We start from the raw sequence: 14,939 nt of genomic DNA, 5'->3' as shown, positions 1-14,939 counted from the left end.
AATTTTCTCTTTTTCTTTGATTATACAATAAAGTTTGCTATCTAGAATCATGGAATTTGGATATAATTTTCACCACAACCCAAAACAGATTGTACTTGATGGGATAGTAAATCAAAGCAAATGTTTTCTATATACAGGCATGAAGTATTTCCTGTTATTTTGACCAAGTCACAATTGATGTTTAATCATTCAGTACTGAACATAGAACTTCATTAAATACATGATTTGGGCAATTACTTTGTCATGGAAGCATTTGGCTGATTTCAAAAAAGCTAAGGAAGGATTGGACCTATTTAGTATTTGGATGAGAAATCCAAGGGAAATGGGAAGTTGAAAAAAAACTTTCCGGAACAACGTTCTAGAGGCGCTAGAGAAAGAAAAGAGAAGTTTAAAAAATACTAAATTCTTTCTTGGCCAGTAGCTGTTTTTTTTTAATGGCTGCCTGAGTCACCCGGATGAAAAAAAAATATGTTAAGGAATTTACCAAGAACTCCTCTTTCCTTTCATTCTTGATTTCTTTGAGCTGTTACAAGTAATATACATTGCAGGACTTTTTAAAGACAATTTTAGTAAATTAAAAATAGAACGGTTCCTGTAACACAACTGATAAAGCCATGATCTATCTATCTATCTATCTCCCTCTCTCTCTCTCTCTCTCTCTCTCTCCCTCCCTCCCTCCCTCCCTCCCTCCCTCCGCAACACCGAACAGTCACTGAATGACTGGTCAGTAAGTCAGTAAGAATTCAAGGAAGTACAGTATTGCATTTATATTGGTCATGATTTATGAAATATGGCTAGCACATTTATGCTCTATCTACATATGTCCAAACATTAGTACTTTAGGAAAATGCTTATTCAAGCTAGTAACATCAGCATTAACTCCTCATTCCTTTCCTCCTCTTTCATATTTATTAAAGATATATAATTTTAAAAACATATTTACACTATGATGCAGTTCTATTCTTGCCATCAAGTAAGCTCCATTGAACTCTAGGGAACATACTATTATATTACCTAAAGATGTACGGAATTGTATTATTAATTATATACATGCTGTTCCATTTACCAGACTTCACACATTTGTGCTCTTTTTTTTCCTTTCAAAACAAAAACACATGCACATTCTGCAATTTATTATAGCCTGTGCTGCCACTATTTTCCTCATCAAAACTTCTAGCTCAATTAAAGGCATACACATGGCCTTTCAAATGATTTGGTAGAACTCTCAAGTTCTTTCTTTCAGGTGGATAAAAAACTAGCTTTTAAATTACTAATGTAAACAAGTTGAGATGGAGCTTACCTGTAATTGCTATTCGTGGAACAAATATTTCCTCACAATTTACAAATGTGTCCTAATTTATGCTCAAAACATCTTCTGCATCTGAAAGAGTAATTTTCATGCCTCCAAGGACATTGTTGTTATATTTGAAGTTATGACTTATTTCAAGTTTTGAACAGCTGTGGTGGCACAGTGGTTAGAATGCAGTATTGCAAGCTAATTCTGCCAACCGCCAGGAATTCAATTCTCACCAGCTCAAGGTTGACCAATCTTTCCATCCAGTGGTGGATTCAAGTAATTTAACAACCGGTTCTCTGCCCTAATGATTTCTTCCAACAACCAGTTTGCCAAACTGCTCAGAAAGTTAGCAACCAGTTCTCCCGAAATGGTGTGAACTGGCTGAATCCCACCATTGCTTCCATCCTTCCAAGGTCAGTAAAATAAGGATCCCAGATTGTTGGGGTCAATATGCTGACTCTTGTAAGCCACTTGGGGCCATAAAGCACTATGAAGCATTATAGCAATCTAAGTGCTATTGCTAGTGAAAATTGTTGTCAACAAGCATATAGTTGTAAGCTTATTCAGCTAGACAAGTTTTCTTGCTTTTGTTCAGTAACTTTGTATTTGGTGTAAAAGCAGATGATTGATGAGATTTCTTTAAGTGAGAGGTCTTGTGACTGTGCAAGAGTTTGCAGATTATTACCGTACAATAATTAGACTTTTTTTAAAGAAATGTGTCCTACTCTGATCTCAGAATAGAACCATGATGTATCTTCAAGGTATGACAGTAAAATAAATTGTGCAGTGCATGCATGCCTTTAAAGGATAAAGAATTTTCTTGGCCTATTTACTACCAAAACTGTTATTGTTGTGACCTTTAAATGGGGAAAATAGCATATCAGGGCAACAATTTTTGAGCCCAGGTTTCTCAAAGTGGCTCTCTTACAGAATATGTCCAACATCCTGAAACAATATCCCAAGGAGGCAGGGGTTGTCTAGTTGCTTACTAAAGTGCCTAAACATACTGAGCGCTTGTTTTGGACGTGCTTGCTGCCTTGTGTAAGAGCATTCTTGGAAAAGAAAAAGGTTCAACCAGTCCCCAGTTGAATGGAAAGAAAAGGGCCAGGGAGGGAACAGTTTGGAAGTTAAAACTGCTTCTGGTCGGAAACTCGCGAAGCCTTGCCCAGCAGAGAGAGAGAGAGAGAGAGAGATTAAAGAGGCCTCCGGACAAAGGCTCCGTGAGCGAGGGGATGAAGGCGAAGGCACCCGAGGCGCTTGCGTGAGTGCTCACAGAGCCAGGAATATGCACCAGTCTCAAACCCTTCACTACCACTTAGTTTCTCAGGGCCACCACACGCTGTTTCTCCTCAACTCTCCGCACGCTCTCCGCCGAGAGCAATTTGTGCCTTGCTCCTTAGCGAGAATGAGAAAGAGTTGCACGCTGTTTGGTCAGAGAAGAAAAGCGGGGAAGGCGGGGAGAGGAGGAGGAGGAGGAGGAGGAGAGGGAGGCTAGCCATCCTTCGGGTAGGATGTGCGAACCGGAGGGCGGAAACTTTGGAAGAAGAAGGAGGAAAGAAGCGAGCGAGCCGGAGGGGAGAGTCGGTGGGATTTCTTGCGCCGGTGGAAAAACTCAACGGGAGAAGTGAAGCGAAGGCAACCCGAAGTGAAGTGTGGGGAAGGAAAAAAAAAAAAAAAACTGGCGGGAGAAGAAAAAAGGCGTGTAAGAAGCGGCGAAGCACCCAGCAGGAAGGCGAATCCCACCACAGCGGCTCTTCGTCTTCACGCCCCGTCGCCTCCCACGCGAGTCTAGTGAGCTGGTGGCGCGCCGGTTCGGGCGGAAATGGAGCTGCTCGCGAAGCCCTTCGGCTGCGTGGTGGCGCTGGTCTTGTCTCTCGGGGGCTGCCTCAGCCTGGTCTCCCCCTACTCGGGTCCGGGTCGTTCGGGCGCCAGAAATAAGTAAGACTCTCTCTCTCTCTCTCTCACTCGCGCGACCCAGTTTCTCCCCAAATCCACCTTCCTTTCTCCGGCCCTGGGGGGGAAACTATTTTGCGCATTTCGGGTCTCCCTCACGGCCCCGTACAGAGAGTTTCGTGGCTTTATATATATATATATACATATATTATTCTCCTGCCATTTGTAATGCTGCCGTGTGAATAATTTAAAAACCCCAAATCTCCTGGGTGGAGTCCCCGTCTCTTGGATAGGCGCCGAATCCCGGCTTTTTCTCCCTGGTGTTGACAGCTCGGAAGAGACGAGGTCGGGGGCGGGTTTGAGGTGCTCAAACTCAGATTCTCCAACCGGCCAGTTGGAGCAAATGGTGGCAAAATGGGGAATGGGCCAGTTGGAGCAAATGGTGGCCTGGTGGCAAAACGGGGAATGGGTGGACTGGCGAGCCTTGGGAAGCTCTTCCCTGATCCGTGGGGTCAGTTAACACCTTCTGGGCTGGGAAGCAGGGCCTGCTGGAGTTGCCACTTTCTGAAAGAACTTAGGCTGAGTTCACCGGTGCCTGATTTTTCCTTCCAGGAGTCTCCCAGGGCCAACTAAATAGAAAAATGTGGGACTTGAATTGGCGGGTTCCTTCTACAACGTCTATTTTGTGATTCATTTCTTCCTTTTGTATGTTGGTAGGGCATCCTGCCTCTGATTGAATGAATTTAGAGCTCTTATTCCTTTTTAGATGGCACAAAACAGTTTGCCTGCCAGTGATTTCCAGTGCCAGTTGGTTACTTCTGCTTATTTTGACAGCTTCCCCCCCCCATCTCTGACAAATGACTTAAGGTTAGGATTATTGATTGACAGATGACAGTCCAATGAATTTTTTTTTTTAATTTGATTTATATGCCGCCCTTCTCCGGAGACTCAGGGCGGCTTACAATGCGTTAAGCAATAGCCTTCATCCTTTTGTATATTTATACAAAGTCAGCTTATTGCCCCCACAAACTGGGTCCTCAATTTACCTACCTTAGAAAGGATGGAAGGCTGAGTCAACCTTGAGCCTGGTGAGATTTGAACCCTGCAGTAATTGCAGGCAGCTGGTCTTAATAACCAGCTTAATAACAGGGTGCCTTAAACCCCTGTACTACCAGGGAATTTATGTACAATTTAATCCCAGTAAGAGTGCCATACCAATCTATGACAGGCCGAAACATTTTGGACAAATGATTTTAGCCCTAGTAGCTGACAAAAAAGGAACAAGAGTTGAACCAATTGCAATGAATGCGGCGTATGCACCCTTGAGCACACAATCCGGTCGTCATTAATTCTCCAGGTTGTGCTTCTTTGTAGTTGGAGATTATTATTTCTGACAGCAAAAGAATATTCTCTGCTGTTTCTATAGCCTATGAATACTACCAGACTGATCTTAACTATCTCTGCCTTTTGTCCATTCTTCAGCTGCAAGGCAGCATTGCAATGCTGATGGGGCACTTAATAACATAGTTGTTTTCTGATAAAGACGTATGGAGTAAGTGATGGTCTGGAACATGAGAGGTCGCTTGTCCTCAGCAGTGGCTGAGGAAAGTTCCCCATGGTCAGACTGCAGTGCTATCAATTCATCTTTGAGCTGGCAGAAAACTGCCATATAAAATAAAGTCTGATTACGATCCCTATCTCCCTAAGCCAGGGGTCCTCAAACTTTTTAAACAGGGGGCCAATTCACGGTCCCTCAGACTATTGGGGGGCCGGATCGGCTGGGAGGGTGTGGCCATGTGACTAGGTGGGTGTGTCTAAGTCATGTGACTGGGTGGGTGTGGCCAATTTAACAGTCCATTGAACAATGCACACAAATTTTAACTTGTTTTGCTCTTGGGGGTGTTTTATTTGCTTTTGTTTGCATGTTGCTCTTTTGGTTGCCTTTTCTTTTTACTGGATCATTTTTTCAATTGTTTAGGAGTCTAGTGGTCCACTTCAAGAAACTCAGTTTTGCAGCAATTCTTCTAAGCCCCAAGGAGCTTGAGAAGTCTCTCTCTGTCTCTCTCTCTTTGTCTCTCTCTTTCCTTCTCTCTCTCTCTCCCTCTTTTTCTTTTTTCTCTCTTTCTTTGTCTCTCTGCCTCTCTCTCTATCTCCCTCTCTCTTTCTGTCTGTCTGTCTCTTTCTTTGTCTCTCGCCCTCTCTCTCCCCCTCCTTCTCTCTCCCTCTCTCCCCCTCTCTCTTTCTATCTCTGTCTCTCTTTCTTTGTCTCCCTCCCTCTCTCTTTCTCTCTCCTTCTCCCTCTCTCTTTCTCTCTCTCTCCTTCTCTTTCTTTCTTTCTCTTTCTCGCTTTCTCTCTGTCTGTCTCCTTCTTTGTCTCTCTCCCACTCTCTCCCCCTTTATCTCTCTCCCTTTCTGTCTCTCTGTCTGTCTCTCTCTCTTTCTTTGTCTCCCTCTCTCTTTCTCCCTCTCCTTCTCTCTCCCTCTCTCTCTTTTTCTCTCTCCCCCTTTCTCTCTCTTTCATTCTCTTTCTCTCTCTTTCTCCCTTTCTTTCTTTCTCTCTTTCTCTCTCTGCCTGTCTCCCTCTTTGTCTCTCTCCCACTCTCTCTCCCTTTCTCTCTCCCCCCCTCTTTCTGTTTCTCTGTTGCTCTGTCTCTCTTTCTTTGTCTCCCACTCTCTCTCTCCTTCTCTCTCTTTCTTTCTCTCTTCCCCCTCTTTCTCTCTCTTTCATTCTTTCTCTCTCTTTCTTCCTTTCTCTCTGTCTCTGTCTCTATCTCTCTTTCTTTGTCTCTCTCCCTCTCTCTCCCTTTCTCTCTTTCTGTCTCTCTGTCTCTGTCTCTTTCTTTGTCTCTCTCCCTCTCTCTCTCTGTCTCTTTCTTTGTCTTTGTCTCTCTCCCTCTCCTTCTCTCTCCCTCTCTCTTTTTGTCTCTCTGTCTCTCTTTCTTTATCTCTCTCCCTCTCTCCACCCTCTTTCTCTCTCTTTCATTCTCTTTCTCTCTTTCTTTTTCTTTCTCTCTTTCTTTCTCTTTCCCTCTCTCTTTCCTTCTCTCCCTCCCTCTCGCTTTCTGTCTCTCTCTCCCTCTCTGTTTCTCTCTCTCTTTCTGTCTCTCTCTCTCTCTCTGTGTCTATCTCTATCATGTGGAGGCAGGGAAGGTGAAAAACGGGCAGTTGTTGCCTGGTTTTTTGCCTGCTTTCACCCCCTCCCAACCCCCCACCTCCACAAGCATTCTACAGGCTAAAACCAGAAAATGGCTCATTTTTTTTGGCCAACAACGGGCCATTTTTCCACCTCCACAAGCATTCTTCAGGCTAAAATTGTTGAGCTTACCTTTTAGTTCCAGCCCGCAGGTCTCCCAAAGGCAAGCCGTGCGTTCTGCTGAAGGGTAGGCAGGGTGATGTGGGCGGGGCAACCTCATGGTGTTCCGCAGGCCATAGTTTGAGGACCCATGCTCTAGAAAGACCAACAAAGATGAGGGGACTGGATGATAAAACAACGGTTGCAGGAATTGGGTAAGAGTAATGAAAAGAAGGACTAGGGGTGATATGATAGTGTTCCAATATTTGAAGGGGTGCCAGAAAGAAGAGGGGGTCAGCCTATTCTCCAAAATACCTGAAGGCAGGACAAGAAGCAATGGATGGAAACTAATCAAGGAGAGGATCAATCTAGAACCAAAGAGAAATTTCCTGACAGAACAATAAGTGGAACAACTTGCCTCCAGAAGTTGTGGGTGCTCCAACACTGGAGTTTTTAAGAGGAGATTGGACAACCATTTATCTGAAATGGTATAGGGTTTCCTGCTTGAACAGTTGGTTGGACTATAAGACCTCCAAAGCAGGGATGAAATCCAGCAGGTTCTGACAGGTTCTGGAGAACCGGTAGCAGAAATTTTGAGTAGTTCGAAGAACCGGCAAATACTACCTCTGCCTGGCCCCAGAGTGGAGTGGGGATGGAGATTTTGCAGTATCCTTCCCCTGCTCCAAAGTCCCTTCCAACTCTGTAATACTGTTATTCCTTCTTTACAGTCTGGATTGGAAACAAGGAACAAGAATCCAAGAGCTCTAATAGTATTCATTATAAATAAGATAAAAGTTACAATACAATTCCAGCAAGTATCTATTCTCAAATGAAACAAGTATAGGTAGTTTTAGGGCAGCAAAACTCTTGTCTGTTTTCTCCCATTCTCTCTATGCAGAGTGCTAGACATGGTCTTACTATTTAGCAATAGCATTTAGGCTTATAAACCATCCCATAGCGCTTCGTAGCACTCCTTGAGCAGTTTACTAAGTCATCATATTGCCTCTAACAATATGGATCCTCATTTTATCAACCTCAGAAGGATGAAAGTGCTGAGTGCCACATCAGGATTGAACTCCAGGTGATGGGCAGAGTTTGCCTATAATACTGTATTCTAACCGCTGCACCACCAGGGCTCTTCTTTTGTAATAGGCATAAAATAGAACAGGCAGAATAAAGAGTGTCGGAGCATCTTCCTGCCATGGTTACATGCAAACAGGGAAAAGTCCTGAGTAGAATAGAATGCCTCTTGCTAGTGGGAGTTGTAGAGTGAGGTAAAGCAGTTGGAAATGACACACTGCAGATATATAAGATTAAAAAATACACAGTTATACTGTATACTAAGATATCTTTTATCTATGTATGCTTACATGAAGAAGCCATAGTTTATTGGGTTCCTTCGTTTTGCTAATATCTCATAGTATCATGAAAATGTATATGTTCCACATTTTGGTATTCTCCAGATGTGAAACTATAGCTTCCATAATCCTCATCCTGTTTGGCTAAGAATTAAGGAGTTTTTAGGCATATAAAGACACCAAGTCTGTGTACACTGCTTTAGATCACTTCATTAAGTGTTCTTTACACTTTCATTTTATCACATTTTTGTCATTCCATCTGGATAGTGTTGACATCTGAAGTTATGATTTCAATAGAAACTTATATTCCACTTGGTCCTTTTAAATGGTATTCCAACTGGGGCTGAGATTTTTGGGTAGTCTCTCTTTCAGGAAGTCACCAAATGTGTAATTTTCCTTGTTCCTTCTGGGAGGAAGCTTCATGGTACCCAAAGCAGAACATCTAGATCAGTGGTGGAATTCAATTTTTTACTACCGGTTCTGGTGGGCATGGCAGGGGAAGGATACTACAGAATCTCCATTCCCATCTTACTCTGGGGTCAGCCAGAGGTGGTAATTGCCGGTTCTCCGAACTACTCAAAATTTCCGCTACTGGTTCTCCAGAACCTGCTGAATAGCACCCCTGATCTAGATTCAGTCACAGTTTTATTCCATATAGCATCAGCCTTGAGAACTCTCAAGTTTCCTCTTCCTGCTATATATTCAAAATGTTTATTTATTGATTTATTGTGTTCCAACAAGCAAAAACAGTAAGCAAAGATATTGATATCTGATTTAATTTAAAACATTTGCCTTCTTTCATTTAGTTTCTTACAGTTGTTCTGCATGCAGAGTTTGCATCGTGATCCATTTGTATCATTACTACTCCACCTGTTCTCACCCCCACAGACATTGTTTGCCCCATTGATAATCAGCTATAGCTTATAAAACATAAATGTTGCATTATATAATACGTTAGTCCTTAAGTAAAACCATATTACGATTTAACACAATATCTATGAATTCTGTCTCTTTCGCATTTTGGAATGAGGGATTTCTGTCTCCAGATCTCAAAATACAAAAACACAGATCCTGTATCTACTTATCTGGGAATATGGCTCAGTCTTGCATCTGAGTAGACATACATAGAAATTAGCTGTTATCCTCATACATTCTCTTATTCTCTACACCACTGCATTTTATTTAACTTCTATATTTGCATCTAGAAAGAACACATGTGCTAGAGCTTCTGCTACAAGATCTTTGGTGTTCCTCGTGTGTTGGGCCAGTGGTAGGAAGTGGAAGAAAATAATTGCTCCTCTACTTTAATTCTCTCTTGGGTAAAACATTGGACCAATATTCCATATTTGTTTTAGACAAACAGCTTAATACAGTGGTGAAATCCAATTTTTTTACTACCGGTTCTGTGGGCGTGGTTTGGTGGGCCTGGTGTGGCTTGGTGGGCATGGCAGAGGAGGGGTACTGCGAAATCCTCATTCCCTCCCCACTCCTGGGGGAAGGATATTGCAAAATCTCCATTCCCACCCCACTCTGGGGCCAGCCAGAGGTGGTATTTGCCGGTTCTCTGAACTACTCAAAATTTCTGCTACCAGTTCTCTGAACTACTCAAAATTTCTGCTACCGGTTCTCCAGAACCTGCTGGATTTCACCCTGGCTTAATAATATTAAACTATTTTAATATTATTGTATCTTGTATATTACAATATTATTATTCTAATGCCTGCGTTTTCTGTTCTCGCCCTCTCTACAGAAACTGGTGTGCCTATGTAGTGAACAAGAATGTGAGCTGCTCTGTGCTGGATGGCACCGAAAGCTTTGTTCAAGTTCAGTATGTATGTCTTTGGAACCAAGAACCCTGCCCTCATGCTCCCATGTAAGTAAGAATACCTCAATCTAGAATGGGAAAATATCTGATTATCTTTTTCAGCAAAGCAGTATATATGCAGCATATCCTGTGGATCTGTACCATTTTTTTAAAGTGAAGCTACAGCATAAAATATTTATATTATAGTCCAAGACAGCTGAAGCTAATTAGAAAAGTTGACTCTTCTTCAATAAATCATGCAACAATTTATTGTTACGTTATTCAGAACAGAGAAGGAAATTGCAAAAATATTATAATTGCATAACTAATTTAAGATTTAATATCAGATAAGAGGGTTTTTTTATAATACTTTAATCAGAGTTAGCACAATTAGTACCTGGAGTTTTGTTCAGTCTACTGTTCAATCTGTGTGTATGCTTGTTGGTGAATTCTTTGTTAATTCTTTGTCTTAGATGTTTTTCATTTCAAGGTTGTAGGCATCCTGAGCAATCATAAAGTTTGCTGTAAATCAGCAGCAGTCTTTGAAATAATTGGGATGAAGCCAAAATGTACTCATAATTTTGAATCTGTTTTTGAAATGTGTGTTGTCCTGACATCCAGAAATACACATTTTGGGATGTAAAGAGTTACACTATGAAATACAAACCAGAAAGCCATTGAAGGAGTTGTTAAAATAGAAATCTTAGCTAGCCATCTGGCCAGCAGCTAGCCATTTGGGGAGGGGTGTCTGTCTGATGTGAACAGTATAATAACACAAGCCTCACCCCCTTTTTTGCATGTGTCACAGCACATGCTCAAAAGAGGAAGAATGTATAATGAAACTTCATGGTATTGTTTTCATCAGAATAATCCTGTGGGTGCCATTGCATCTGTCCAAGTGGATCTTCCTTGAAATATGGTACCAGAAACCATTCCATTACTTTGTTCTCAAACTGAGAAGTACCAAGAAGATACTTTATTCCCATATTTGACAAAGTCTAGCAAGTAAATCCCACTGTTTCAATGCCAAGAGCAATGTACATAGTGTTGGTCTGCCTCTCAATCTCTCAAACCCAATTTTTGTTACTCTGAATTTCAAATATAAAATTATAACTAAAGTGACAGCAGAACTGCAAATGTGATTGCAACTAGCTTGTTGCTGACAAGGGAAGTGGCAGTATGAAGAATGGAAGGCGCAGGATCCCTCTGTCTTTTCTTTATGTCAGTTGCCTTTCTTCTAATTAGGGATGTGGGGATTTGTTTGCCAAACAAGGCAAAGTGTCTGAGTTGTTCCTGGGAAAAGATAGGGAGGAAAGGTTAACTGTCTTCTCTCTGCTTCTCATCTGCAAGTGCCTCTCTAACTGCCTCCTGGCACAATAGTGTCAGCTATGCTTGATGAATCCCATGATCTCACCATAGGTGCATTTTCACCTCGAGTTCTTACGAAAATATGTGTCCAACTACAACTCAAGTATTCTAAAAAAATGTAAGAAGGGTATATATTATACACTGTTTCCCTAAAGGCTCTGTTGTGTTTTTTCCCCCCCTTTGTGTCTTTTTCTCTGTAGATTATTTTTTCCATAATCAGTACCACTTAAAAGAAACTTTCTGTTGACTGGGTTGAAACAATGTAAAGCTAGATACTCAGAAGTGGAAATTAAACTCTCCTGTTTCCTTTTAGCTTATAAAAGGGAAAGAAGGGGAGGGAGAAATATCTGAGGCTAAGATGTTACCTTACATGAGCAAACTTGGATAAGTCATCACTTAGGGTTACATTTGAACAAACAGTATTACGTATGCATCAATCTCTAACCTATGCCTGCCTTTTTAGATGAAAAATTATATCATTTTTAATAATGCATTCAAATAGCCCAATATTTAAAATAAACACAAGAAAATGTTGTTGGATGAAGTACCAGAATGTACCAGAATGAACCAGGAATGATTTTTAAAAATATATTCTAGCTTCTTAGTTGCATTGGGTGTGTAACTAAGATATAAAGAAAGACAGAAAATGTTAAGTATTTAAACTTTATTTAAATAAAAGACTTTTATTTCAGTCTTTTGACATGTTTGTTTGTAAATCCCAGATTGCTGGGTGGAATGAACTTTTTGATTTTACATCCTATGACCTAATATTACTTATTTCAATCAACAAAAAAGAACAATACACTCCTTTTATCCTATTTGCACAGATGTTTATTCTCTCATGCATCATTTACAACTTCCTTGAAGTTCACACTAGCTTTCCCTTTGTCCAAATGAAATATAGACGTCTGTATTTGAACTATAATGTTACTTGATGTTTTAAAGAAGAGTCTAATGCTCTATTAATGTTTAAAACAATCATGGAATACAATGAAAAGCTTCATGTGGCAGTATAATTGAATGGCTTAGTGTTGCTGGCTTAATATTCTCTCCATCATGGTGACCCATAATCTTTTTATATGACTTTATATGCTGCACAGTCATTGTGATCAGCTTTGAAAAATGGACCATACTCTCTGGATGTAATATATACCAGACCCTGCTTTGTTTTAGCATATTTATGACTTGCTTGCTATGGTCCCTCATTCTCATGTAGCAGATGGTGTCCTTTTGAGTAAGGGGTTAACTTGCTCAAAAGAACTTCGGGTTAATTCAGTGCATGCAAAGAAGAGGAAGAGGTTTATTGCTCTGCTTCTTATTCATGATTATTTTGGAAGAAAGAAAGAATAATTCACTAGCAGACAGCATTACTTGCACAGGCAGAAAGTTGGTTGAACACATTGCGTGCAGCTGGAAGGGAGAATAACTTTACATTCAGTTTTCCTTTCCTCAGTTCCTGCTTTAAAATTATAAGGCAAGAATTGTAGTTTAGAGTAAATTAGCTGGGAGAAGCCACTTATAAATCTGACATTATTTAATTGGCTTATTTAACTATTTTGCAGAAAGAATAGAAAAACTTGAGCCCAGTTTTTTTCCTCATCGGTTCTTTTTGTTCTGGCACATGTATTTTACTAACATAATACTGTGCAATGTGGTAAACACCATCTGAAAATGTTAAAGCTACATTTTTTTTATTAAGACAGTTTATATAATTTATAATACTGTAGTATCACAATATTCATAAAAATATATACAAATTCATTATACTACAGAATGGCTGGAAAGCCACTTTGGTGTAGTTTTGTATACCAGGCTAGAAACCAGGAGAACTGCACTCTAGTCTTACCTTAGGCACAAAGGCAACTGGGTGACCTTAAGCCAGTCACTCTCTCACAGCTCAGAAGGAGACAATGGCAAGCCACTTTCCAAAAATCTTGCCAAGAAAACTGCAGGGACCAGCCCATGAGCTGAATTAAAGGCAACTCTCCCCCCCAAAAAAATACCTTGACTTCTAGCATTTCTCTGCTAGTGTATATTGTAATTTTTTAAAACTGAACAAAGAAAATAATACATTGGAAAACCAGAACTTTCTGTTCATATGATAAGTTCTAAAGATAAGTATTATAACACCTTTTGATGTGACTAGGATTTTGTTCATATATTTGATTTCAGGAAAGCAGTGCATCATTTCAAGACAAACTTTAGATCTCAGTGAAAAATACAGATGATAGATGTTATAACTTCAAACACTCCTGTGAGCTATCACAGTATGTTTCTAATGGAAATTAACAATTAAGAAACAACAGTATGTTTCTAAAAGAAACAGTTAGGAAATCCCCAATAGACTTTAAAGACAATCTTTAATTCTTTTGTGAAAAAAAGCTTTAGAAAGTACCCCTGATCCTCCGGATAATTGGAACATTTTAAATAGTACAATGTTTGTCTTTGTGTGATTTTAGTTTCTCATGCCTTATAGTTAAAAACACAGTGAGTTTGTTAAATCTCATGGGAAATATGATTCCATGGTTTGGGAATGTTTAACTGCTGTGGATTCAGCAATAAGGGAGTGGTTCTGTTTTCAGCAGTTACATAACACTTCACATTTCTGTGTTCTGCAATAAGCCCATTTGTGCCTTGATGTGGAAAAGACTCTCTTCTCCATAAGGGGTAGAACTCCTTGGCCGAATAGAAGAAAATAGAGTGTGTGTGTAGACAGCACATGGCTCATTGGGTCATTCTTCTTTCCACATATAATAGAGGCAGGCACCATTTTCCCTCCCCTCACGACTTCCAGGAGAGCCCCAGTGAAGCCGCCATCTCCACAGCTGACCTGCAGACCTGCCTGCCACTTTGCTGAGGGCAAGGGGGAACAAAAGACTGAGGAAAACTGACCCTTACTCCCCATTCCAATGTATTCCAAGGACATCTTCTCTCCACTAAGAAAGAGGGTCCTCACATTATTGGCTCCCGTAGCCAGCCCTGCCTCACCAACAGGCATCCCACTTGCTCTCTCGCCATTCCTCTTTTCATATAAAATATAGACTTGTGCCATTTTCCCTCCCATCACAACCCACAGGAGAGCCCTAGGTGAAGCTTCCTTCTCCCCCCCTCCTCCTCTTGGCACTGCATGCTCTGGTGGAAGGGGGAACCAAGGGAGCTGTGGACCATGAGGAAAGCTGTACCACTACTCCCAATTCCAGCATGTTCTCAGGGAGTCCCTTCTTCCATGGAAAAAGAGATTTCACCTTTTGACCTCCAGAGTCATCTGCGCCCTCCCCCCCCCCCCCCCCGGTAATGCTACCTCTCTAGTAGATATCTGAGTTTTCGTTCATTCTTCCTTTTTCCACATATAATAGAGGCTTATGGAATTTTCCCTCCCCTCATGACCTTCATGAGAGCCCCAAGGAAGCCTCCTCCTCTTCCATTTCAGCTGATCTGTGGAACTGCTTACACTTTCTTGTGGGAAGGAGATACAAAGGAGACTGTTAGGAAAACTGCACAGGCTAAGCTTACATTGGGGGAATAATATTCCAGCCAATGTAGGCCAAAGCAGAAAAGGCATGCTATATGGACCCTGCCAGGTGGAACTTCTTTATGGACAGGACCTGCAGCATACCCCTCCTGCCTGAACTGGTGAGATAAGTAGATATAATTGGGAAGAGACAGTCCCTCAATAACCTGATCCCATGCCATGTTAAAGGTCATCTTGAATTGTACCCAGAAACAAATTGGCAACCAATTGGCAACCAATGCAGCTTATGGAACAGACTTGTAACACCTATCCTTCTGGGGCATACATCATTGCAGCATTCTAATCAGCTGAAGCAATGATGAAATCCGAACCGGTTTGCTACCGGTTTGCTGGCTGCGCACTGCGTGCCAAATGCGTGCTGCATGCGCATGTGCAGTACACACCAAAAGGAGGCT

The 14,939-nt window shown here is 41.3% G+C and overlaps 1 protein-coding gene across 2 annotated transcripts in view; it reads left to right on the top strand.

The window, feature by feature from the left end:
- Nucleotides 1–2,523: 2,523 nt before the first annotated feature.
- Nucleotides 2,524–14,939, top strand: part of EMILIN2 (elastin microfibril interfacer 2) — a 33,733-nt gene continuing 21,317 nt past the window's right edge. For both annotated transcript variants that reach the window (XM_034429545.3, XM_034429543.3), the window contains exons 1-2: nt 2,524–3,235; nt 9,591–9,713. In XM_034429545.3, the coding sequence (XP_034285436.2) occupies nt 3,120–3,235; nt 9,591–9,713 (239 nt within the window). In that variant the 5' untranslated portion in view covers nt 2,524–3,119. The remainder of the gene's footprint in view (nt 3,236–9,590; nt 9,714–14,939) is intronic.

The sequence above is a fragment of the Pantherophis guttatus genome, chromosome 3 (genome assembly GCF_059756535.1).
Source record: "Pantherophis guttatus breed Tessera chromosome 3, ASM5975653v1, whole genome shotgun sequence".
Taxonomy (NCBI): domain Eukaryota; kingdom Metazoa; phylum Chordata; class Lepidosauria; order Squamata; family Colubridae; genus Pantherophis; species Pantherophis guttatus.
The sequence above is the reverse complement of the archived record's forward strand: the minus strand, read 5'-3'. Positions and strand labels throughout refer to the sequence as shown.